Source organism: Symphalangus syndactylus, chromosome X (assembly GCF_028878055.3).
Source record: "Symphalangus syndactylus isolate Jambi chromosome X, NHGRI_mSymSyn1-v2.1_pri, whole genome shotgun sequence".
Lineage (NCBI taxonomy): Eukaryota > Metazoa > Chordata > Mammalia > Primates > Hylobatidae > Symphalangus > Symphalangus syndactylus.
The window spans coordinates 155,967,664-155,992,493 of NC_072447.2; the positions used below are offsets into that span (position 1 = coordinate 155,967,664).

At 54.4% G+C, this 24,830-nt stretch overlaps 2 protein-coding genes across 12 annotated transcripts in view; one reads left to right on the forward strand and one right to left on the reverse strand.

Annotated features, from left to right (window-relative positions):
• Positions 1–7,803, forward strand: part of ATP2B3 (ATPase plasma membrane Ca2+ transporting 3) — a 65,128-nt gene extending 57,325 nt beyond the window's left edge. For 6 of the 8 annotated variants that reach the window (XM_055267214.1, XM_055267207.2, XM_055267213.2 and 3 more), the window contains one exon: positions 4,805–7,803. In XM_055267214.1, coding sequence (XP_055123189.1) covers positions 4,805–5,125 — 321 coding nt within the window. In that variant the 3' untranslated portion in view covers positions 5,126–7,803. The remainder of the gene's footprint in view (positions 1–4,804) is intronic. The other 2 variants (XM_055267215.2, XM_055267217.2) reach the window with 1 other exon arrangement.
• Positions 7,804–12,909: 5,106 nt separating this feature from the next.
• Positions 12,910–24,198, reverse strand: CCNQ (cyclin Q). Of its 4 annotated transcripts, none has more exons than XM_055267218.2 (5): positions 23,958–24,198; positions 20,997–21,180; positions 19,540–19,672; positions 17,500–17,727; positions 12,910–13,440 (listed from the first exon to the last, which is right to left on the reverse strand). In XM_055267218.2, exons 1-5 carry the CDS (start codon positions 24,067–24,069, stop codon positions 13,351–13,353), a joined length of 747 nt encoding a protein of 248 aa, XP_055123193.1. In that variant the 5' UTR covers positions 24,070–24,198; the 3' UTR covers positions 12,910–13,350. The 4 variants fall into 4 exon arrangements, with proteins under 4 accessions (XP_055123193.1, XP_055123194.1, XP_055123195.1 ...); XM_055267219.2 differs by having other exon boundaries at positions 12,910–13,380; positions 23,958–24,197; XM_055267220.2 differs by lacking the exon at positions 23,958–24,198 and adding an exon at positions 23,481–23,947.
• Positions 24,199–24,830: the final 632 nt, after the last annotated feature.

Below are 24,830 nucleotides of genomic sequence, written 5' to 3' on the forward strand. Positions count from 1 at the left end.
GCATTGCAAAGTGGGCAAAGAGCTATGGGGAGGGCCGAAGCCAGCACAGGAGGCTGGTGCAAGGCTGTGTGGGCCCCAGACATTCAGCCCCATCCACTGAGCCCCTGCTGGGTGCAGCGAGCCAGACAGACCCCTGCCCCAGGGGGATTAACTTCCAGTGAAAGGTGGATGTAGGGGGCACGTGAAGGCAGGAGCACAAGTGGGCACCATGCTGCTGGGGGAGACAAGAGTGAGGGGAGCCTTCCTGGTGTGGGGTGCAGCCAGAGCAAAGGTCCCCAGGTGGGATGTGCTGGAGGCTGAGGGGTAAAAGAAGGCAGAGTGAGAAAGACCGGGGCAGGCTCCGAGGGCCACAGCCAGTGGAGGGCTTGTAGCGGGGGAGACCAAGACACGCTCTGGTTTTCGGGCCGCCGTGCTAAGGGCGTGGAGGGGTGGGGGCGAAGTGCAGGTTCTGGATGGTGTTTGAAGGGAGCTGCGGGGCTGGGGCCGGTGGGGGGTTGGGCCTGCTAAGTTTGAGACCCAGCTTAGACGCCCAAGTCTGGAGCCAGAGCCGACAGGCTGTTAGCCAGCAGGTGGAATGGAGGGCAGAGAGCCAGAAGAGAGTACCTAGACCCAGAGGAGGGGCCCTCAGGTGTCAGGGATGGGAGAGGAGGAGGGGCTGGAGCAGTGTCGGACAGTGCTGGGGGACTGTGAGGAGTAAAGGACTGTGGCCTCTCAGGGCCATCAGCCATGATGGGGAACGGAGAAGTGTGGCAGAGGGAGACAGCAGGAGGACACAAGGAGGTGGGGACACAAAGTGGGGAGCCACCTCACCTCACCCGGATGAGATGGGGAGGCCCCCAGCCCAACCTGACCCTCCTAGGGGCATCTCTCCCTGAAGAGTGCTTTCATTTCCTTTCTTCTTAAATTGTCACAGTAAAACGGGCTTTTGGGGGTACAGTTCAATGAATTTCCACACAGTCAGGATGCAGGCCAGTTCCATCACCTACTGGAAGGTTTGGAGCCAGATGGGGGACCAAGAGTCTGACTCGGCAGCCGGAGAGAGCTTGGAAACTCCACCTGGAGAAGGGACAGGAAGGATGGAGGGCTTTGCTGGTGGGGGTTGGGGTCCCAATGTGACCCCAGGGCCCCAGGCAGGACATAGCAGCAGCAATGGAGGTGAGGAGAGGCTCAGATGTGGAAGATGCTTTTGAGTTAAGGTAGGGCCCACAGGACACGTGGATGTCTGGTACATAGGGTCAGGGGGTCAAAGTGCCTCTGAGGTTTGGCCAGAGCCCTGCACTGGGATGGGAAGGGTGCTGGTGGGCAGAGTTCAGCTGGAGCACTGACAAGAGCCCTCCTCGGGCCTCCTGCAATTTGAGAGGTCCCTTAGGCATCCGAGGGGGGGCACCCGGGAGGCAGCCAGGGCAGAAGTCTGGCAGTCCAGGAAAAGGTGGACGTGGTGCAGCTGGTGTCTGCAGTATTTACGGTGGCCTGATGGTGTATACACAGCATTGACAGCCCTGGGGGCCATGAGATTCCTTTGGGAGCAGTGGGGGCGGGCGCGTCCTGGGCTGGGAGCAGAGCAGGAGGCGGTGCAGGAGACTGAGATGAGGACAGAGTGAACCCAGGCTGGTGGAAGGAGGGCGTCCTCGAGCACCCAGGTGGGAGCGCAGCCCCCTGGGACGGGCCTCTCTTAGGAATGTTTGCTGCTCTCCATTGAACCAATCTCCCAGGAATTGACTGCGTCCTTCAGTGTTGGGTGAGCTGAAAACACCCCACCCTAAGACCAACACCAAAACATTGTTTAATGGCCCAGGACTAGAATGCAGGGAAAATAGAGCCTGAAGAAAGCTGACTCACTGTCAGCTGTAACAGACTCACCAGGACTCCAGCCAAGCTTAGCACCCCCGAACAGCAGAATGTTGGGGGACAGCCCTTCCATCCTGCAGCGGTTCACTCAGTCACTTGTGCATTCCCCAAGTGTCTGCTGAGCAGCTGCTCTGGGCCAGGCTCTGTTGTTAAGCCACAAACAAGGCAGGTGCCATCCGGGAGGGGCACGCCGGAGCAGCCGGTGAGACCGGAGTAGCAGTAGCAGCAGAAGCCCAGCCTGGAAGGAAGGGCTGGCTCCGTGGCCTGGCTGGCTTTTGTGGAGGTCTTTGGAGTTGAGCCAGGTGCAGTGAGACCTGTGCATAGGTTTGAGCAGGGGCCTGGCCTGATCACATGTCCCGGGTCTGAATGAGGCCACCAGCTCAGCGAGGAGAAGGGTGTGGCCAAGGTCATCTGGTGTACTGCCAGCAATCTCACCCCACACAGCCCTGGGGTCAAGGCCTGCGGCATTCTGTCCTTTTCGTGACTTGATGGGCATGGGCAACAGCTAGAGTAGGCGATGTCCCAGGCAGCTTCCACACCACAATCCTGTACCAGAAAAGGCCTAAATAATGAGGCAACATCTGCATTGGCTACGAAACTGAATTCTGTTTCTTTTCATTAAAAATGTCAAATTATTCTCAATTTCTGTGTTACCCCTAATTCAGAAACCAGTCTGGGGATAAAGGCCTGAGTGAGAATAGCTGACCATCTGCCATCTGGCAGATGTGGCTTTCCCGAATCCAGAGAAAATCCTAACCAGATTTCAGATGGGGTGCTAGAAAATTCCAATGTGGCGCTTTTTGGCTTACTTTTTTTTATTATTATTTTAAATAGGAACGGGGAGTATCACTCTGTTGCCCAGGTTGGTCTCGAACACCTGGGCTCAAGCGATCGGCCCACCTCGGCCTCCCAAAGTGCTGGAATTACAGCCGTGGACCACCAAACCTGGCCCTGGCTCACTTTTTGCACTGGAGAGGTGATGAGGTTGGCATCATTTCAGCTGATTCCGAAGCACTGTGCTTTGCCTAGCTGAGCCCCTGGAGGGCTGAAAGAAAGTCACCGAAAAAAGGTGATTCATTGTCTAAACTAAGGGGCGGCTAACTTTTCCTATACAGAGCCAGAGAGGAAATATTTTTAGCTTTCCAGTCCTGGTCTCTGCTGCCGTGACACAACTGTGCCCTTACAGCATGAAACTTAAACCAGTAAAATTTTATTAACCAAAAGTAGCAGACAGCTGGGGTTAGCCCTTGGGCAAGCCCTGACACCTTGTCTAAATCCAGAAAACCAAATATCCTAGATAGAACCTTGGCCCCGGAAATGCTTCAGAACTCCTAATGTGTCCACCTGCTCACATAGGGAGGGGTGGACAGGTGTTGGATGAACCCCAGGGTCTGCCTGGCAGCTCAGCACTCTGTCTGCTGCCCCCTATAGGGATGGCAGTACAAGGTGGGCCAGCTACCATTGGCAGCTGTGCTGACACTGGCCTGTGCGAGGCCAGGCAGCGGCCTCCCCATCAACTCCTGGCTTCTAGAAGCAGGAGGGAGCCCAGGCTGAGGGGCCAGGGAGCAAAGAGAGGCAGCAAGGACTTGAGTGCATGAGGCAAGGTGGAGAAGCCAGAGGAGGGAAGGGCTCATTCTTGGAGCAGTGCCCTGCTGGAGGGCCACTGTGCCGGGGGAGTCTGGGGCACAGCGGGAGCTCTTTCCTGCGGGAAGTTCCGCTGATCTGAGGTCTGCAAACTCCTGTGGGGAGGGATGGCCAGGGAACAACACAGAGCAAAGCCCGGGAGGTGGCAGAGATGCAAGTTTTGGAATGTCTGACTGGAAGATGGAGGAGGAGACAGGAGAGAGGACAGGGGGAGTGAGGCCAAAAGAGCAGGGGCACCAGATTGAACCAGACCCAATCAGACTCGGGGGCTATGGGGAGGCCACAGGGGCATCTGAGCAGAGACTGGCTTTAGTGGGTGCAAATCAAAAGTGTGGCCACTTCAGTCTCAGATACCTCCAGCTGGGGACTGCTGGACTCTCTGGCCTGGAGCTCTGAGTACAGGCCTGGGCCACAGTTTCTGGTTATAGCCAGATGGGCCCCAGCACTGTGGCCAGGGCGGAGAGGTATGGACAGAGAGGAGGAGGGACAGAGCCAGGCCAGAGCTCTGGGGCACCCAGGGACAGAAGAGAGGGCAGTGGAGGAGACGGGGCCAGAGCAGCTGGTGAGGTGGAAGAGGGCCAGGCAGGGGCAATGTCAGAAAGCCATGAGAAGTTTCCAGAAAGAGGGATGATCATCTGTGCTGAGTGCCCTGAGGGATCAAATCAGACGAAGATGCAGAAGTGGCCAGTGGAGTTAGCCGCAGGGAGACTCTGGACATGGCAGGTCCCGGCTCCAGCCATGGGAGCTGGGGGTTGGAGAGAGACCCATGTGAGAAAGGCCGGCAGTGCCCATAGCCTGGGAACTTGCCCATACCAGCAGGTACTTTGGACTTTCTGGTAAGATCAAGAAGACAGCCCACTCACCAGCATTCTCCCCTTTTCAAATCATTTTTCTTTTCCACCAAATTGGAATTCAGATTGGGCAGAGACCCCAGAGGTCACCAAAGCCAGTCGTCTCCCCAGAACAGGGAATTGGGAGGTCTCCAGAATACCTGCCCAGCTCAGCCGAGAGAAAGACATTGTCATCTTTTCCTGCATGCGGATCGGTTGACGAGACCAAGGCCCACACCTGAAAACTCTTTCCAAAGGCAGGCAGAGCCACCCCATTCCGTAGCAGCCCTCCAACAAATGGGTGGACATTTCTCATGCCATGACCCCCAGCCATTGATGTGGGTGGAACTTACCAGCAGCAGCCGGCCACTGACTGTCTCCTTCCTTCCTTCCTACCTTCCTTCCACGTTTCCTTTCCTTTCCCTTCCTTTCCTCCCTCCCTGCTCCCACCTCGGGCCCTGTCTCTCCACCTCCCACTCCAGATCCGGGTGGTGAAAGCGTTCCGTAGCTCGCTGTATGAAGGCCTGGAGAAACCAGAATCCAAGACCTCCATTCACAACTTCATGGCCACGCCCGAGTTTCTGATCAATGACTACACCCACAACATCCCACTCATCGACGACACGGACGTGGATGAGAACGAGGAGCGCCTCCGGGCCCCCCCGCCCCCGTCCCCCAACCAGAACAACAACGCCATAGACAGCGGCATCTACCTGACCACGCATGTCACCAAGTCAGCTACCTCTTCAGTGTTTTCCTCCAGTCCCGGGAGCCCGCTCCACAGCGTGGAGACGTCCCTCTAACAAGAACTTGTCTCAGCACACGCGCACACGCACACGCGGACTCCCACGAAGTCACACGCGCACACGCACACTCGGACTCACAGGAAGTCACACGCACACATGCACGCACACACACATATGGGGACCTGCACACCTGCAAAACGAGGGAACAACTAAAGTGGCTGAAGACCTTTCTGGCAGGGCATTTGCAAGGACCCAAATCCATTCAACAAGGGTGCAGCCTGTCACAGGGACTCCTCATCCAGACCCAGGAAGACAAGGACAGGGAGGAGGAAAAGGAGGACAAGAAGGGGGAGAAGAAGGTTTTTCATCCAAAGGAGGAAGGAGAAGAAGTAGAAAGTGCGAAGAGCTGAGTTCCCCACCTTTTTTTCTACTGATGCTTCTTTTTTAACAAACTACAGTTTTACCGTGTGTTTGCCGTTTGGGCTGTGTGGTGGGCAGGGGGCTGGTTTGGGTTTATGGGGAGCTTTTGTTGCACCCATGCAGGGGCAATCAGATCAGCATATTCATGCAAAAAAAAAAAAAAAAAAAAGTTGAGTGCTCTGCAGGGCTGTGAAGGGTGCCACCTGAGGGAGCCGCCTGCAAGCGGCCCTGCAGCCACAAAGCAATCCGCCCCCTGCAAAAACTAGGCACATCTGCAGTGTGCATGTGTGTGCGTGCATGCACATATATGTATGTGTGTGGATCTGTACACACGCACATATATATGGCCAGATGCATATTTCAATAAGGAACTATTTACCGGCATGATACTTGCATTCCTCTTATCAGGCATTTTCATTTGGAAATTTCATTATTGAATGTAGCAAGGTTTGTTTTTTTTTTTTGTTTTTTGTTTTTTGTTTTTTGTTTTTTTTTCAGGGAACTAGACTGCAAGAATATCTTTCTGGTCAATCCATTTTTGTCCCTCATCACCCCGCCCCCACCCTTCGCTCCTACCCTCTGCCCGGCCCTATCGAGATTCCCAAGGAGAAGGCTGAGAGGGGATGCTCCAGGTCTGGAGCAGGTATAATTGCAGCATTTGCACTGAGACCCCTGCCAGAGAGGAGAAAACCCTTTCAATGGAAATTTTAATCTAAAAGGAAAAAAACAAAATATTGATGAGAAGAAGTCCTCCAGCTACTGAAAGGGGAGTTTCGTTTTCAGCTTTCTTTGGTTTCTACTCCAATTCCACATCCTTCATCCTGACCACGCCCCCAACTTCAAGAGCACGAAGCACTCTTGGAGTTGTGGGTCCTGCCCAGACTCCAGAGAGCAGCCTCAGCTGAGCACAGGTCCGAGGGGGCGGGGGCGGGGCCAAGAGTTCAAAAGAAGCCAATGGAGGGAGAGGGAGCATCAGAAGCCCGGAGGAGCTGGCGGTGGGAGAATGACGGCAGGGACGCAGCCACAGTTCAGACCCTGTCCCCTCAGCACCTGGATGGACTCCCACTGTTTGCTTTGGCAAATGCTGAGGAGTTCTCAGTAGACCACCTCGATGTCTGCTGTGACACCAGAGGCGCCACCACCAAAGCCCTCTTCCCACCCTAGTCTTTGTGTCCAGAGGCCAAGCTTAAGCCATGAAGGCATGGATTTGTGGCTCAGCACCAGGTCCTGAGGGGAGCCTATCCTGGCAGTGTGGGCACCTGGTGGCCAAGCCTCAGTTTCCCCCAAATAAGCAAAGGGGATGAAGAGGGGCTCGACTTTTGCCACCCTCCTGAGGAAGCCCCTAGGTCCACACAGTGATGCCATGGGGGACCCTTGCCTTCCACACTTGCAGGTGTTAACGTTTTGCAGGGAGGTGTTTGGGCCTGGGGCTCAGCCGCTGGGAGACAGTTGGGACCTGAGGGACAGAGGATCGGAATGGAAGCCACCAACGTGCACTGGCACCCTCAGAAGGCTTGTCTCACCTCCACTGGCATCCACACAAAACCAAACAGGAGCAGGCGTCATCCCCACTATTCCCATGAATGCCATCTCACCCCTGAGCAGGAGCAGTCAAATCTCGGGCAAAAGAATTTCGGTTAGAAAAGAAAATCCCACTTTAAAATGCCAGCTGCAGATAACTCAAAGCCATCCCTTTTTTCTAAAGGGCACATTGAGAATGTCACCCATTTGTAAACTGTTCCCTGATGTCCTTGTTTAAACGATAATAAGAAAAAGGGCAACTCCATTTGTTGAGGGTCTTTGTGTTCTTCAACGAGAAATCAAATTTGAGACGTTGAAATTGGAGCTGCGTGCTGCTGCGCTCACCGGCTTCTTCTCACTCTCTGTCGTAGACACACCGATAGGACCAATGGCCAATAGATATTAAAAGCAAACCCTCACTGCTGCTGTATAAAGTTGCCTAATGTAAACGTTGATTGTTTAGTCCCTGGGTCACCTTTGTGCTGTGGTGTGGAGTTCAGAAACAGGGTACCATGACCTGGAATCTTTTGCTCTTGTTTTTGCAGTCTTCAGGCTGGGGGCCCTGTCTCATTGGGAAGCCCCTCTTTATAAAGCATTATATTACCTGGAATGGCTTGGTCAACTGTGTTCAGTTCATAAATGTTTTACATTTTTATCTGCCTGTTATAAAGATGAACAAAAAAACTTGAGAAAGATCACAGATACATAATGAAGTCTGTAGTTTAATTTCCTAACTTAAAGAATAGACCAAAATTTCTGTGTATAAAAAAAAATGAAAGGCTCCTTACACCTTGGTCTGGGTAACGTGTGTGATTTATTATTTGGTGAATTATTGTGCAGAACAAAACAAAGATGCCTTCCTGCCGCTTTAACAGAGCTGGAGAAGCCCCGGGCAGGAGGGGGTTTCCCCTGGGTGTGCAGCAGCCTGGCCGGATGTGTATGCAGAAGAGGAACTTATGCTGGGATGTTAGGCCCCCAGTGGGAAGGACGCCAGCTGCTGCAGGAGCCGCAGCTGTCTTGACTTGAAAGGGCCTGTAGTACATGGCGCGGTGGCTCAGTCCTGTAATCCCAGCGCTTTGGGAAGCCGAGGCGGGAGGATCCCTTGGGCCCAGGAATTTGAGGCTCCCTGACACACATGCACACTCCTCACTTCTTTTATTGTAGTAAAACACAGATCACATAAAATGTACCACGTTCACCATTTTTAAGTGTGCAGTCCAGGGGCAGAAGCACATTCACGGTGCTGTGCAGCCATCACCACCATCCAGCCACAGAACTTGTTCGTCTTCCCAAACTGAAGCTCTGGCCCTGTTCAACCCCAACTCCCCACCCCCCAGCCCCCGGCACCCAATCTTCTACTTTCCGTCTCTATGGATTTGACCACTCTAGGCCCCTCATAGAAGTGGAATTCTACAGTATTTGCCCTTCTGTGACTAGCATGATGTCCTCAAGGATCATCCACGTGGAAGCATGTGTCAGAATTTCCTTTTGAAGGTGAACCATACTCCATTGTCTGGATATGCCACATTTGGCTTGTGCAATCAGCCATCCACGGGCATTTAGGTGGCTTCCGCATTTCAGCTACTGTGGATCATGCTGCAGTGAACATGGGTGTGCAAACCGCCCTTCCAGACCTTGCCTTCCATTCCTTTGGGCCTACACCCAGCAGTGGAAATACTGGATCCTATGGGAACTGTGGGTTGACCCTTTTGAGAAACCGCCATTTTCCGTTCTCATCAGCAGTGCAGGAGGGTTCCAATCATAGATACCTTTTTGCTAATCCAAAGCCACAGGAAGAAACCCAACATTTCACTCATTCCCTTAATCCACATGCTGCATCCCTGAACACCTGTGCCTGTGCACGCCCATGCTCCATGGTCCCACCCCTGCTTGAGCCCAGAAGAGCCAGGAAGGCAATCCTGTGGCCAAGACTTGCCAATGACCACCCTGGCCATGGCGCTAAGACCACACTCCCCTCACTTCATTGGATTTCTCTCTCCCTTTTCGACTTGGCAGCACCGGAACACGCATTTTCCAGGAAGGCTGCCAAGAGAAGAGAAAAATGGCTTCAAAGTCATTCAAAGCATCAGAGTCCATGCTTCTAAAACTGGCAAAAAGACCAATCAGGCCAGGCGCAGTGGATCACACCTGTAATCCCAGCACTTTGGGAGGCCGAGGCGGGGGATCACTTGAGGTCAGGAGTTCGAGACCAGCCTGGCCAAAACGATGAAACCCTCTGTCTACTAAAAATAAAAAAATTAGCCAGGCATGGTGGTGCACGTCTGTAATCCCAGCAACTTGGGAGGCTGAGGCAGGAGAATCGCTTGAACCCAGGGGGCAGAGGTTGCAGTGAGCCGAGATCACGCCACCGCACTCCAGCCTGAGTGACAGAGTAAGATTCTGTCAAGAAAGAAAAGAAAGAAAGAAAGAAAGAAAGAAAGAAAGAAAGAAAGAAAGAAAGAAAGAAAGAAAGAGAAAGAGAGAGACAGAAAGAAAGAAAAGAAAGAAAGAAAGAAAGAAAGAAAGAAAGAAAGAAAGAAAGAAAGAAAGAAAGAAGAAAAGAAAAGAAAGAGCAAAGAGAAGAGAAGAGAAAAGACATATCGAAAACAGCAGGCAGAAGAATCGCAGCATGCCCTTGCTGCACTGGTGTCCAAGTGCATCCTGAACCGTAAGGATGAGTAAGTCCACATTGAGCCAAAGTCCATACCAAGACAGCTGGCCCTTCATGGAGAGACATCATGCTACCCCAAAAGAATCGCAAATTTGTGTCTGTGAATTCCTTGTCCACAAGCTTCTGCTTCAAACATGACACAGGTTCCACGGGGGAAAATCGGTACTCAGTGAAACAGCTGAGTCCTGGGAGTAAAGGCTTGTGCAGGGGTCTGGGGGAGGCCCAGGCCCGTGTGTGAGTGGCCCATGGCTGCTCACAACAGAAACTTCTCTCACAGTTCTGAAGGCCAGAAGTCCAAAATCAAGGCATGGGCAGGCCATGCTCCCTCTGAAGGCTGCAGGGGAGAATCTGCTCCAGGACCTCCTCTTAGCTTTGGGCATTGCCAGCCGTCCTCGGAATTCCTTGGCTTGTAGATGCTTCACTCCAAGCTCTGCCTCTGTTGTCGTGTGGTTTTTCTCCCGTGTCTGTGTCTCCCTGTGCGTGTGTCTGTCTGTGTCTCTCCTCCTCTTTTTTTCTTATGCCTGAATCAAGAAGCTTTATTCTCACCCACAGCACAGTTCAACACACGTGGGAGGCTCTGTTAGGCTCCAGAAGAAATATAGGCACGGAGGCTGTTTCCGGCCTGCAATTCTGTCACCTCAGAGTCCTTTCTTTCTGGAAGTTCAGATGAGAAAATAGATGGTGCTTACCCCTTTGCTCTTCAGTGCTTACAGTGACATCTATAATGTCCCCTGGACTTCCAGAGACGAACATGAAGCACATGATCCTATCTAGAATTGGCAGGCACTAATTTTCCCCATCACAATGATTGCCTGTTATTTCAAGCAACTACTATGTTCTTTATTGGTTTTACATTTTAACATACCGGGCCAGGCATGGTGGCTCACGCCTGTAATCCCAGCACTTTAGGAGGCCAACGTTAGAGGATCACTTGAGTCCAGGAGTTTGAGACCAGCCTGGGCAACATAGCGAGGCCTCATCTCTACCAAAAATAAAAATAAAATTAAAAAATTTGCCAGGCACGGTGGTACACACCTGTAGTCCCAGCTACTCAGGAGGCTGAGGTGGGAGGATCGAATGAGCCCAGGAGGCCAAGGCTGTGGTGAGCCATGATTGCAAAAGAAATAAAAAACAGAAAAGAAAAGAAGAGGGGAGCGGAGGGAGGGAGGGAAGGAGAAAGGAAGAAAGGGAGGGAGGCAGGGAGGGAGGGAGGGAGGGAGAGAAGGAAGGAAGGAAGGAAGGAAGGAAGGAAGGAAGGAAGGAAGGAAGGAAGGAAGGAAGGAAGGAAGGAAAGAAAAAAAAGAGAAAAGAAAAGAAAAAGGGGTGGATCAATTAGCCCAAGATACACAGATGATAGAACCAGCCTTCACAGCCAAGTGGTCTAACTGCAGAACCCACTCTGTTTGTTGGAATGTTAAAATGTATTTGAATGCTAAAATGTGTCTTGTCTTTTCTGTCTGTGTCTTGTCTTGTCTTTTGTCTTGTCCTGCCTTGTCTCGAACTGCTGAGCTCAAGCCATCCTCCTGCCTCGGCCTCCCAAAGTGCTGGGAATACAGGCATAAGCCACTGTGCCTGGCCTAGTTTTTTTTAATAGACAAGAGGTCTTCATATGTTGCCCAAGCTGATCTTGAACTCTTGGGCTCAAATGATCCTTCCACTTCCGCTTCCCAAAGCGCTGGGATGACAGGCCTGAGCCACCATCCCCTGCCTATTTTTTAAATGTTTGAGGAATATCCATACTGTTTTCCATAGTGGCTATACTATATCCCACCAGTAGTGTGTGAATGTTCCCTTTTCTCCACATCCTCACCAAAGCTTGTTTTCTTTTGTTTGATAGTAGCCATTCTAATTGAAGTGAGGTGATATCCTCAGTGTGGTTTTGATTTGCATTTCCCTGATTCCTGACGTTGAGCAATTTTTTCATATACCTGTTGGCCATTTGTATGTCTTCTTTGGAGAAATGTCTGTTTAGGTCTATTGCCCATTTTTAAATTAGGTTGTTATTCTGTTGTCTAAATTCCTTATATATACTGGATATTAACCCCTTGTCAGATGTAGAGTTTGTGAATATTTTCTTTTTAAAAAAAAAAAAAAAAAAAAAGATAGAGTCTCTGTCTGTCACCCAGGCTGGAGTGTGGTGGCGTGATCTCGGCTCACTGCAACCTCCGCCTCCCAGATTCAAGCGATTCTCCTGCCCCAGCCTCCCAAGTAGCTGAGATTACAGGCACCCACCACCACGTCTGGCTAATTTTTGTATTTTTAGTAAAGATGGGGTTTTGCCACGTTGGCCAGGCTGGTCTACAAACTCCTGACCTCAGGTGATCCACCCACTTCGGCCTCCCAAAGTGCTGGCATTATAGGTGTGAGCCACCACACCTGGCCATCAGGGCCATTTTTACCATATTAATTCTTCTGAGCCCTGGCCACCTTCTCTTCCCCTGAGCACTTTTCACTACCATGCTACACATTCTCATTCTGTTTCCCATCTCTCCCTCCACATAAGCAAGGAGTTTCACCTGGTTGCCAGAGCGTAGGCAAGGACTGGGCACACAGTAGCTGCTCGGTAAATGTGGTTCTTTGACCGATTAGTCTTAAAAAGCTTACAACAGGTAAAGCAGGAGCCCACATTTAGGAGAAGTTAATCATCAAAACCCACAGGGGAGCTCTACAAAATGAAGGGCAGGTCAGCCGGGGCAAGCCTGCCCACCAGGGAAGCCCATGACATCTGCTCAGATACTTCATCCTGAGGACACTGAACATAGTCAGAATAAAGCCAAGCAAGACTCTGCCCTGACCTGCATCGCCCCTGCCCCCACACCTGCAGGAGCCGGAACCCACCCTCCTGTGTAAACCTACCAGTCCCCTGGCCCTACGCACGTGCTGAACGTACGTCTAGCCTGAAAGGGGACCCAGAGAGCGCCTCCTGGACTGCTCTATTTCTTACCCACTGGCTTTTGAGCAAGGAGTCAGAGGGGTGCTGGGGACCACAGCTCTAAGTTTCTCCAGCCTCCCCATCCAGACTGGCTACCTTGACATTTAGAAACGCATTACTTTTAGTTACATTCGATCAGGTCTCGCTTTTCTGAATGCAAGTGATCCTCCCTAAGCCCAGGCCTGCCTGATGGCGGGGACACACTCTACCTGCGAGCACTCCGAGGGAACCAGGCTCTCAGGGCCCCTCACACCCCCATGTGCAGCATGCGCTGCAGAGCAAAGCTGAGGGTCCCTATTGACTTGCACCACCTTTTTATTACACAAAATAGATTTCAGCCACGTTGCACATACATTCTCACTATAAATCTGGCTTTTAAAAAATCCCTAGGGATTCAGTCTCATCGATTTCATGATTTTCCTTTCATTGATGTCATGCCGCTATTGTAGTCAGAGTCCTCTCAAAGGACAAAAGCAGATGTGGCTGCCTTGGGTCAGCTGCACACAGTGCACTCCCGGCCTGCCTGCTGGAGGCGCGGCTCCCATCATCACCTGGACCGCGACTGCTAGGGACTGTCAAAGTGGCAGCAAGCCATCGCCTTCTCCAGCCCTTCTCCAGCAGCACAACCAGTCCTCTCAGCTGGTCCTCTGGGGACCAGCCATCATGGCGACGTGGTGGCAATGTCCCCAGGCAGCCGACCATCCTGGGCTTCTCTTTGGGCAGGCCTGGGCCAGGACCTTAGGGGATCTCTGTGTCCATGGTATAAATCTGAATGAGATCAGACACAATATTATCAATGATTGGCTTGGTAAGGTCGTCACTAAACACCTAGAAAGAAGAAGGAAAACAGGTTCCAGTTAGACTCCGTCTGTGTTAAACAAGGCACCTGCCACTAAGCAGAGAATCACATTTCACGGGCAGGGGAGGGGCACAGGGACTTGGCTATGCAGGAAGACGGCAGCTCTCCTGCAAAGCCAGTTGAGTTCCAGCCTGCTGAGGCCAATCAAACACTTTACAAGGCCGAGAACATTCCAGATGGAACAGGCCTTGGTGATCTTCTGACCCAGAGAGGAGGGGACCTGTCCAAGGTCATGCAGAGAATTGGTAACACAGCTGGCTCCAGAGCACAGGCTCCTGCCTCCTGCCCAGGACTCCCTCAGGTCCAGGGTCTCTGGGGACACTGGCAAGAGGAGAGGGTGGCAGTCCCTGTGCAGCCACAGGCAGGCTAAGTACCCGGACCCCACGCCTACCCTAACCCAGCCCCTGGGGAGCATGTGGACCCACTCCACAGTCCGGACCACCACGTGCAGGAGCACTCGCAAGACGGCAGAGGACATCCAGGGGGCCCGTGGCAGGAGGGTTGCAGCCCAGGGCCATGCCACAGGCTGAGGTCCACACCCTGTACCTTCCAACGGCAGGTCTGGCCTCTGCCCAGCTCCTGGAGGATAACCTCTAGGCCCCTGGAAAATCCTGCCCCGTGTGGGCGTCTTGGTTGACTGGACTGCCAGGCGGGCTTTGCTAACCACATCATTTATGGTGAGGGCCTTGGGCCACAGAGTCCCAGCTAGATCTCTGGTGGCTGCAGCCCAAGTGACCAGGGTTGGCCACGCAGGCGCTCCATGCCCATGCGGCCCACCCCCCGCGGAAACCCTGGCCGCCACGGCTGGGGTGAGCTTCCCGGTTGTGACTCCGCGCACGCTGTCCCACACTGTTGCCGGAAGAAACAGGTGCTGTCTGCACAGCTCCCCCGGGCGAGGAGCCGCTGAAGCTCACGCCTGGTCTCTCCTGGAGCCCGCCCTGTGCGCCCTGAGCCTTCGCTCACCATAACCTGTGTCCTTTCCTTGTAATAAACCGGAACTGGGAGTGTGACAGCTTTTCTGAGTTCTGAGCACTCCCAGCACAGCACTGAGCCCCAGGGTGCACTTCGGGATCCCCAGTGATAAGGGAAATAGTAAGTAAAGCAGCAAGACCTTGGTCAGATGCTGCGTCTATAGCCACCCTGTGCCAGAGCTTGCTGCCTGGGGAACCAATGTACCAATAAGATCAAGGCCTTGGCCCAAGTCAAGAACTGGACCTACGTCCACCCCTGCTGAATGCTCCCAAAGAACCCTAGGTTCCTCTGTGGCCCACAACCTCAGGTAGGAGATGGTGACCCGGACACCCTCCAAGTCCTGACTCAGGAAGCACAGCTGTCTTACCCTGGGCTCCGGGTGAAAAACAAATACTTCAGAAATGCACACTTACTTGCTGGGGTCCGTGACCTGTGTGCTCCTGGAGACCCCAAGCTCAGAAGCAATCATTAAAAAACATTCAGGGGCTGGGCATGGTGGCTCACGCTTGTAATCCCAGCACTTTGGGAGGCCGAGGCGGGTGGATCACTAGAGGTCACGAGTTCAAGATCAGCCTGGCCAACATGGTGAAACCCCGTCTCTACTAAAAATACAAAAATTAGCCAGGTGTGGTGGCAGGCACCTGTAATTCCAGCTACTCGGGAGACTGAGGCAGGAGAATCACTTGAACCAAGGAGGTGGAGGCTGTAGTGAGCTGAGATTGCGCCACTGTACTCCAGCCTGGGCAACAGAGTGAGACTCTGTCTCTATAAAAAAGAAATAAAAAAATAAAAAATAAAAAAAGCAGGGCCAAAACATGGAAGCAGCCTGCGTCCATCGATGGATGAGTATGTTAATATCATATGGTCCATGCAGGCCATGAAATATGATTCAGCCATCAAAAGAAAGGACATTCTGAGACGGGGACTCCAACATTGTGCTCAGCGAAAGGAGCCAGTCACAGAAAGGCCCGCACTGTAGGATTCCACTCCTGTGAGGGGCCTCAAAGGAGAGCCGTGAACTCTGTAGAGAGGACAGTGGAAGGGTGGGTGCCAGGGGCTGGGGGGTGGGGAGCTGGGGTTGAACGGGGCCAGAGCTTCAGTTTGGGAAGATGAACAAGTTCTGCGGCTGGAGGGTGGTGATGGCTGCACAGCACCGTGAATGTGCTTCTGCCCCTGGGCCGCACACTTAAACATGGTGAACGTGGTACAATTTAGGTGATGTCTATGTCACCACGATTCAATACAACAGTCCAGAACAGGTGGCAACCCTGGGGCACCTGACAGCAGAAGAGACACAGACCCAAGTCCTAGGAGGAGACACTGCTGGCCACTGGGGACTTTGCCTTTTTGAGGGCGGTCCATCTGCTTATAAGACAAAAAGCAGCAGTGGCTGGAAAGAGGCAGGTTCTCCTTCTGCTCAGCAAGAAGGGGATGGAGGGCACTCGGTGTGGCTCTGGACGTGGAAGTTTCAGCAGCACTGTGTGATGACCTGCATCTTTCTGACCCCGCCACCGTCCCTGCATCTGGCAAGTCAGAGTGCAGGCAGGCTTCTCCAGGGAAGCACATCAAGCTGCCATGCTGAGCCCGTGGCAGATAAGTGACAGGAGTCGCTGTAAGAAGTGGCGGCTGAGAGCACACAAGGAAGAAAGGATTTCAAAAGCCAGGCCGTGAGCTCTGCAGCACCCGGGTGGGTGAGGCCTCCCAGGATCTCACTCATCATGGGGGATCAGGCCCTCGCACCCCGCCAGCCCACAGGAGGCACCTGGATTCCGGAAGCTTCTGGTGTACAGCCCCGAGCTGGGAGGCAAAGGTCAGGTCAAGTTTAGCAGAGCCTTTAAGAAGAGCTGGCTGAACATAAGCTCACCGCCCCACAAAGGGTAACTTCTTCCCAGTCTGAACGATGACTGCGTGAGTCTGGGCCGCCAGCAAACAACTTGCTGGTAGAGCTGCTTTCCTGGCTGTGCAGGGTCACCTGGGCTCGCACTCCTCTGGGAGGGGCTAAGCATGGGACACAGGTGGTACTGGCACACCAGGTGAGGTTTACGAGCAAGCACAGAAGACAGAGCAGAAAGGAAGAGAGATGCAGCATAGCCAGGCAGCCCAGGGCCAGGGCCACACCCACCAGATGTCCCCAGAGGGTGTCTGCCCCCACCAGAGTCCAACCCTGAGCACGAGGCAGCCACGTTATGTGAAACTCCCTGAGCAGCCCGAGCGTGGAGCAATACTGTCTGTCCACACAGATGGCCCTGCACCACCTGCACACTGCCTCGGGGACAGGGTGCTTCCAGCTTGAGACTGGGAACACGGGTGCATGGGTTCAAAGACATGAGCACCCGCTATGGTGCCAGGGAGGCGCAGGAGATCGGGGAAGACGAGATGCCCAGCCTCGGGCACTCACACCTGACTGGGGATACGAGATTAGACAACAAACACGCAAAAATCAGCAAATGCTGTGGTCTTCCACAAGGCACACGGGCCAGGGAAGAGAGGCAGGGGTACCTCTATGCAGAACAGCCCCGGCCACCTGGAAAGCTGTCCTATGTGCAGGCCTACAGAGTTCTACCATCTACCCCTCCATGATCTACCTATTAATACCTATCAATCACCCGCCACCCTGCCCATCAGCTCTCTCACCTATCCACCTAGGTGTGTCAACTAGCCAGCTAGCTGTCACCTACCTAGCCATCCAGCCCTCTCCGTAAAGCACCCCAGATGTTTCTGATGGGAAGCCAGGTTTAGTAACCTGTGACCACAGTCAAGTTCCCAATCAATTCAGTAAAGGCAGTTCTCCACTGGGGCAACCCTCCTCCCGGAACACCAGCGACGTCTCGGTGGAGGCCAGCACTCCTGTTCGACATCCGGGACCCCTAAGTGGCAACTGTGCCGAGGGGGAGAGCCTGTCCCAGGCCATCAAAAGAGGGTACTTTCGAGCTTCCATGTTCCCCAGCAGCCTGTATCTTTCTTCATGGATAATTAATAGCATTTGGTGAGCACTACAATACAGAGACTTCCAGAGGGAAAGGGGGCACGTCCAGCGTGCCAAGCAGCCACCTCACCTGCCACCACGGCTTCTCAGCCTCGACCTCGGCGGGCACCTCAACTCCGTAGACCTGCAGGGCCAGGTAGAGCACCGCCACGGCGATGTGCTGGGCCTGGAAGCGGAGGCACAGCCCCCCGTGGTAGCTGTCCCGCAGCAGGGCCCAGGCAGTGACGGCAACGGGGGTCCGCTGCCAGCTGTGGCGGTTCAGCCAGTTCTTCAGGGAAACCAGATAGTGGAGCAGGTACTGCAAAGACATGTGTGTCAGCCTTTAGGCCCACTAGCTGCTCTCCTCATGCTGACATAATCATATCAGCACCTGCTCCAACCCTCCAGCGGCTTCCATGTCCCTTAGGAAGAAGCCCCAAGGCCTTCTGCTGGCCCCATCTCCTGCCCCTCCCACCCCACCTTCCAGCAAAACCCGTCTAGGGCCTTCGCACTTGCTGAGGCCTCTGCCTGAAACCAGCTCACCGTATGCACCTGCCCACTCTCACCCTCCAGACCCAGCTCTAGGGAAACCTACGAGGGCCACCCCCACCGCAGTCCCTCTCCACCACAGGGCCCGCTCTGGCCACCATGAAATGCCTCAGGGCCTGGTGCTCCGGAGAGCACCCTCTTCATGGGCAGAACAGAGGGTGCTGCTCCCCATGCATCTGGCCTGGTGCCAAGGGCACATGCTGTCCTCGGCCACAACATCCAAATGACCTCGCAGCCCAGCTGCCAGCTCCTGCTCTCAGAACACTGACATTTTGCCAGAACCTCACACAATAAGACAGATGCTGCGAGCTCTCTGGACAGTCTGGAACACACATGCGTATGACCCCAGCACACCACGCAAGAGGGATACATAGGTTACTTTCCACCCCAGCCCTGACTGGAAGGAGGGGAAGGGGCTGGCAGGCTCCCAGCCACACCAAGCCATCAGTTCCCCATCCGGGCACAGATCGCACACCCCTCAAGGTCTGAGCGCTGCTTTCCTAAGCCTTGTCGCCTTGACAACTCCACCCTGCAGCCACCAGGGCATCTCCCACCTTCCCCCAGGATGCTCACCAAGCATTCTGCCCACTAAGACACTACTGCGCAGAAATCCCAGACCAGGGCTTTCCAGGTCCTGAGGTGGGAGTGTGGAAGGCTGGAGGCAAGATTATGAAGGCGACACGAAGGGCCCGTGTGGGTGGAACTGTCTCTCACCTTGGCTGTGGTGGTAGGTCCGTGAACAGAGTCGTGATAAAATGGAACAGAAAAAAACACACACAGGAACACAAGTGGAAGTGAGGATGCCAGTGGACTGTGTTGGTGTTGACATCCTGGCTGTGTTCCCCCTGGGGGAGACTGGGCCAAGGGTACATGTCACAACTGCGTGGGAATCTACAATGATCTCAGTAAGAGTTCTGATGAAGAGGAATGAAACTCCTAGCCCAGAGCCCCAAACCACAACTCCTCCATCTCTGTCTCCGGCCAGCCTTCTGAGCTGCCCGTGCATGGGGCTGCGGTGCCCAGAGCATCGTGTGCCAGTCGCCTAAGCGTTGCACTTTTCCCTTTTGCTGCTGTTTGAAATGGTGCTTCTGTTGAGACTCACACGTTCCTAGAAATTAAAAGCGTGCTGCTTGACTCGAGCGATTTGGCTTTCCCCACGGCTTTCTAAGCACAGCTGAGCTGGGGGCGTGCTCCGAGGCATCACAGCATCTCCTGGGGACGGGGACTCTGGCCGGTCACGAAACCAGTCTGCTTCCCCGAGGCCCAGCATGCACACCATCTATATGGGTCACAGGTGCTGCCACAGCTTCAGCGGGAGGCACGGACCCCGCCCACAGGTGAGCAGGCAGAAAGGCAGAAGCTGAAATGAGAAATGGCTGAGAAAACCCACAGGAGTGGGACAGGAGAGGCCGGGCGGCCAACCCAGCCACAAACACAGAGCCGGGAGACCCAGTTCCCAGCCGCAGCCCTGCTCTCCTTCTGTGCTGTGCTCTCGAGTATGAGATGGGATGCGCTTTTGGGATAAAGAACAGAGACCATGGCTTGAGCCTCTCCAAACAGGCACCAATTCCCCAGCATGTACCTTGTGTGGATGCTGGAAGGAGACCTGGAAGCGCAGAACTCTCAGCATGAGAAGCTCACACTGCACGATGCTGTCCCGGAGCTCCCAGAAGCGGGAGTCCAGTTCCAGGGGCTCAGCGCCTGGGTTACAGTACCTGTGCGAAGAAATGGCGATGCTGCGGCAGCCAGGGCAGTCTCCCCTGAGCACTGGATGCCTCACATTGCTTAAGTCACACAACGTCCATATGCAAACTACATCATCCATCTGCAGATTAATGTAGGGTCATTTTATTTGTGTTTTTATACAAAAATTCTTCATCTCCACATGTAGTGTACAGAATGAAAACAGTAACCAACAGAGGAAAGAAGCCAGCTCCTAGTTTTAGCCAGATGGGCTGTCCGCTATCATTCAGCAAAATGTCAAGTGCAAACACTGGCTGTTGGTGATGGCTCCAGAGGAACCGGAAGCTTGAGCATGCCAAGTCGGTTGTGCTTCCGGTTATACTCAGCCCGGCATTAGGGAGTCTTCATCACCTGAGGTGGCAATGCCCAGGGCTCTCACTCTGGGCCCAAGGAACGTATTTTTTTTATCTTATTTTTATTTTTTATTTTTTGAAACAGGGTCTTGCTCTGTCTTTCAGGCTGTAGTACAGTGGTGCAGTCACAGCTCACTGCAGCCTTGACCTCCTGGGCTCAAGCGATCCTCCTGCCTCAGCTACCCGAGCAGCTGGAACCACAGGCAAGCGCCACCATGCCCGACTAATTTTTGTATTTTTGGTAGAGACGAGGTTTCACCATGTTGACCAGGCTGGTCTTGAACTCCTGGGCCCAAGCGATCCACCCGCCTCGGCCTCCCAAAGTGCTGGGATCACAGGCGTGAGCCACCACGTCCAGCCATCCAAGGAACGTATTTAAGCCTCTCATGGGAATGATGTACTCCAAAAAGTGAACATTTCTCAGTTTTATATTTCCCCGACTGTCTTTCCCTTGCCTTGGCGAAGACCCTGCATCCTGCCCCAGCAGGAACACACCTGCTTGGGCCGGCTGAGCCACGCCCATACCACACCCACAGCAGGGCGGGGCTCCTAAGCAACCGGGACCCACCACCTGGCTGGGTCTGCACCCTCCCGCTGCAGGCAAGCTCTTCTGCATGCAGCCATCCCTGTCTAAGACTTCAACAGAATCTTCTTTGACATGCCTCTCCAAGCTCCCTCTGCTGAAGCCCCACCTCTGCCCTCCATCCAGCTTTCCACGCTCCCCATAATCTGGCCCAGCTTTTCTCTCACAGACCCCACTGGCCTCTGACACCAGGCTCCTTCTCACATTTGCTGCTACTGTTTCTGGCCCTGGTTCAAGGCCACCCAGGTACTTCCTTCCAAGCTCCATTGCTGGCACCTTGTGGGCAGGGCCCCACAGGAGCCTTCCCTGCCCTTCCCCCGCCACCAGGTGGAGATGAGGAGCCCATCCAAATGCCATTACCTGTTGGACACATTGATGATGTCACGAGTCCGCAGGTGCTGCTCTTCCACTTTGCCAGCCAAGTACATTGAAGACATGGCAATCAGGTAAGGGTCATAGGCGTCCAGGTTGGTCTCGCAAAAGAACTTATGGTAAATGGTGCAAGCAGTGGCAATGGGAATGGACCGCATCCCTAGCTTGACACCTGCAGAGAGAAAGCAGGCAAGAGAGGACTTCAATCCAGCACTGGCTCACTGCTCCAGTGAGGGGAGCCATTGGAATGGGCCCTAGCAGGTACAACCCTACTTGGACAAGGCTAAGAACTTCCAGCAGAACCAGTGGCTCCCGCTGGGTCTCTCACTGGGCTCTCAGACTCTAGTGGGTGACCCAAGCCCTGGGGATGGTGTTCAAATGCAGACTTCCCCTTCTGTAGGTCTGCGGCTCTGAGATTCTCCACTTCTGACAAGCCCCAGGTCATGCCCATGTCAGGGGTCAGTAGACCATGCTCTGGGAAACAAGGGTTCCGAGTACTGCTCAGTTAGCAACTGGCATAGCAGCTTCTGTAAAACCCTGGAAAAGGACTATATGCTCTTGTGTGTCTGGGTTCACCTTAGCAAACAGCTAGCTAGAAGTCGCCCACCCCACAGCTACAACGACAGAAAAGAAACGGCCTCATGGATGCCACAAGTCCTGAAGTCACAGTGAAAGATTACACTGAGCACTGGTTTCCTAGTCCACAGGTTAGAAGAGGTGAGCAAAGCAAGCAGCGTGACTGCCAAGAGTAACCACTTGCACTGCAGAGAAAAGGCAATGTTTATGACCACGGGCAGGCACCAGGGAAGGACACCAGCACATTGAAAAGTGGGCTGGGCATGCTGGTTTACGCCTGTAATCCCAGCACTTTGGGAGGCTGAGGCAGGAGGATTGCTTGGGCCCAGGAATTCGAGACCAGCCTAGGCAACAGAGTGAGACCCTGTCTCTACAAAAAAGAGAAAGAAAAAAATTTTTAAGGTGAACAAGACTCAAAACACCAGAGCAGGACTCAGTGGATTCACTTAGGGGTTAAAGCCCATCCCCAGCCCATCCCTGAATGGCTCCTAAGAAAATCACTGCACTGGTGCACAGAATCAAAACAAAATCACAACCACCAGGGTTCACAAGAGAAGGTTAAATGACATCCACTAGGCCAAAACAGGAAGGTGAAGAACAACCGACAATCAACCATGAAATGACGGTCAGCGTCCTCTGCCTAAGAAGGTAGATCAGTTCCCTAGGGCTACTGCAACCAATCACCACAAATTCAGCCACTTAAACAACACACATTTATACTCTTCTGATCCTGGAGGTCAGAAGTCCACAACTAGCCTAGAAGGCTAAGATCAACGTCTAAGCAGGGCTGGCTCCTTCTGGAGGCTCCATGGGAGAATCTGTTTCCTTGCCTTTTCTAGCTTCTAGAGAAGGGCTGCATTCCTTGGTTGCTGGCCCCTTCCTCCATCTTCAAAGCTTCTAACTCTGCTTCTGTCCTCACGTGGCCTTCTCTGACGGTGACTCCTCCTGCCTTTCCCTTATAAGGATGGGTGTGGTTACACCCAGATAATCTAGGATGATCTCCCATCTTAAGGTCTCTAATCACATCTTCAAAGTCTCTTTTGCTATATAAGATGACATTCACAGGTTCCAGGGATTAGGACAGGGACATCTTTGGGAAGTCAATATTTAGCCTCCTACAAAGGACAAAGGTTTGTGCAATACATTTTATAAAGAAGTCCCTCAGAAGGTCTAAACTTGTTATATAGAGACAATTCCTACCTGGGACCCCTCATTCCAGGAGATGCCAGATAAGGTGCTGTTACTGACATGACCTTCCAAGCCTTGTTTTACAGAGCAAACCCCAATTTACTCGGACCCTCCGAGCAGACGGTAGCAGATGAGGTGTCACTGCCATCCTTCCCTAATAATAACTTTGCAACTCTTCTTGCAAATTACAGTAAATTTACATATCACTGGGATGAACAGTCCTGCAGCAGTCCTCAGGCTCTCTGCCCACCTTGAGTAGAAAGCACATCTGCCCAATCCTTCTCCCTCAAGCAGCAAAGGTAGGAAATAACTACCCGCCAACTAACAGTATCTCCTATCAAGATACTGTTGATGGGCCGGACGAGGTAGTTCACGCCTGTCATCCCAGCACTTTGGGAGGCCGAGGCAAGTGGATCACCTGAGGCCAGGAGTTCAAGACCAGCCTGGCCAACATGGTGAAACCCCGTCTCTACTAAAAATACAAACATTAGCCGGGTGCGGTGGCACACACCTGTAATTCCAGCTACTCGGGAGGCTGAGGAAGGATAATTGCTTTAGACCGGGAGACGGAGGTTGCAGTGAGCCGAGATCACGCCACTGCACTCCAGCCTGGCCAACAGAGCAAGACTCCGTCTCAAAAAAAAAAAAAAAAATACTGTTGATGGCTGGATGGAAACAATGTTTCTACAGAGATCTTGGCTTAATCACCTCGCCTGGGAAGCGCGGAACCCAACACTATTGTGGCTGTCCTGGCAGGGTTCGGAACAGGAGCTGCACGCAGCCTAGGTCCTCGGAGTGACAGGAACCCCCGGACAGCGTTCTCCAAAAGGCTCCGCGCGACTAAGCGCCATAAAGTCTACCGGAGTGCAGGGCCGCGGGTGCCGGCAGAAAGAGTGGCGCACTGCGCAGAGCTGCGGGCGCCCGGGCCGGTCCCCGCCTCGCTGGAGGCCCGACCCGGCCACGTCCTCTCCTTGGGCCTGCACACCGGTCCACGCCATGGGGATACCTCGCGGCTCACTGCTCAGCACACCGGACGCGGCGCAAAGGCGGAGGTCCTCAGCCCCGAGCCGGGCTTCCCGGCCTCTGCTACGGTGAGCACTCCGGAAGGCCGGCCTGGCCAGCCGCGCCCGCTCCGCGAAGCAGGCCGCGGCGCCGCCTGTCCCGGCCTCCCCCGGCCGCGGTTACCTGCCTCCATGATGAACCTCGCCACTCGGAAGTGCACCCTGGCTTCGGGCGCCGGCTGCCCCTCGGGGCACCGCGCTGCAGGCCCCCCTCCGCCGCCCTCCGGGGCTTCCATGAGGCCCCGCGGCACCGGCGGAAGGAGAGGCGGCCCCGGCGCGCAGAGGCGGGCAGAACGGGAGGTGCTCGCGGCGGGCGCGGCCGCTCCACCCGGCTGCGTCCCGCCCCGCCCTGGCCCGGCCCGGCCCGGCCCGCCCTGGCCCGGCCCGGCCCGGCCCGCCCTGGCCCGGCCCGGCCCGGCCCGCCCTGGCCCGGCCCGGCCCGGCCCGCCCGGCCCGGCCGCCGCTCCTCCGCCCTGCCCCGCAGGGCCCGCACTCAAGGGTGAGCGCGCGCCTGCGCCACAGAGGCTGCCTGGCCGCGCGCGCAGGCGCAGGCGCAGAGGCCGACACCACCGGGCGGCTAGCGCGTGTCCACTGGCCCCTAGACGCCTCGAGCCCCGCCCCTGGGAGACGCAGGCTCCTCCCCGCGGAGCGAGAGCCCGCGGAGCTGCTCGGAGACCCGCGGGAGGGCACCTCCGGTCACCCGAGCCGCAAATCCCCGCCGTCCGAAGAACGTGTCGCCCCGGGCTGGCTACCCAGCGTGGCTTAGGCCAGGTACAGCCGGCAGCGCCCGCCAAGCCCTGGGCTAGGGACGCCTGCGGGAGTTCACGGGGAGGCGCCGGTGTCTGAGGTCTGAGAAGACAGCGGCCACCGGAAAAGGTGCTAGTGTTTGCAGACCCCGATCCATCGACACCCCAAGGAAATGCTGTGCACAAAATTCCAACAGGGCCTTTTCGAATAGACGCATGAACGGTGTTTGTGTCTGGATCGTCCAGCCTCC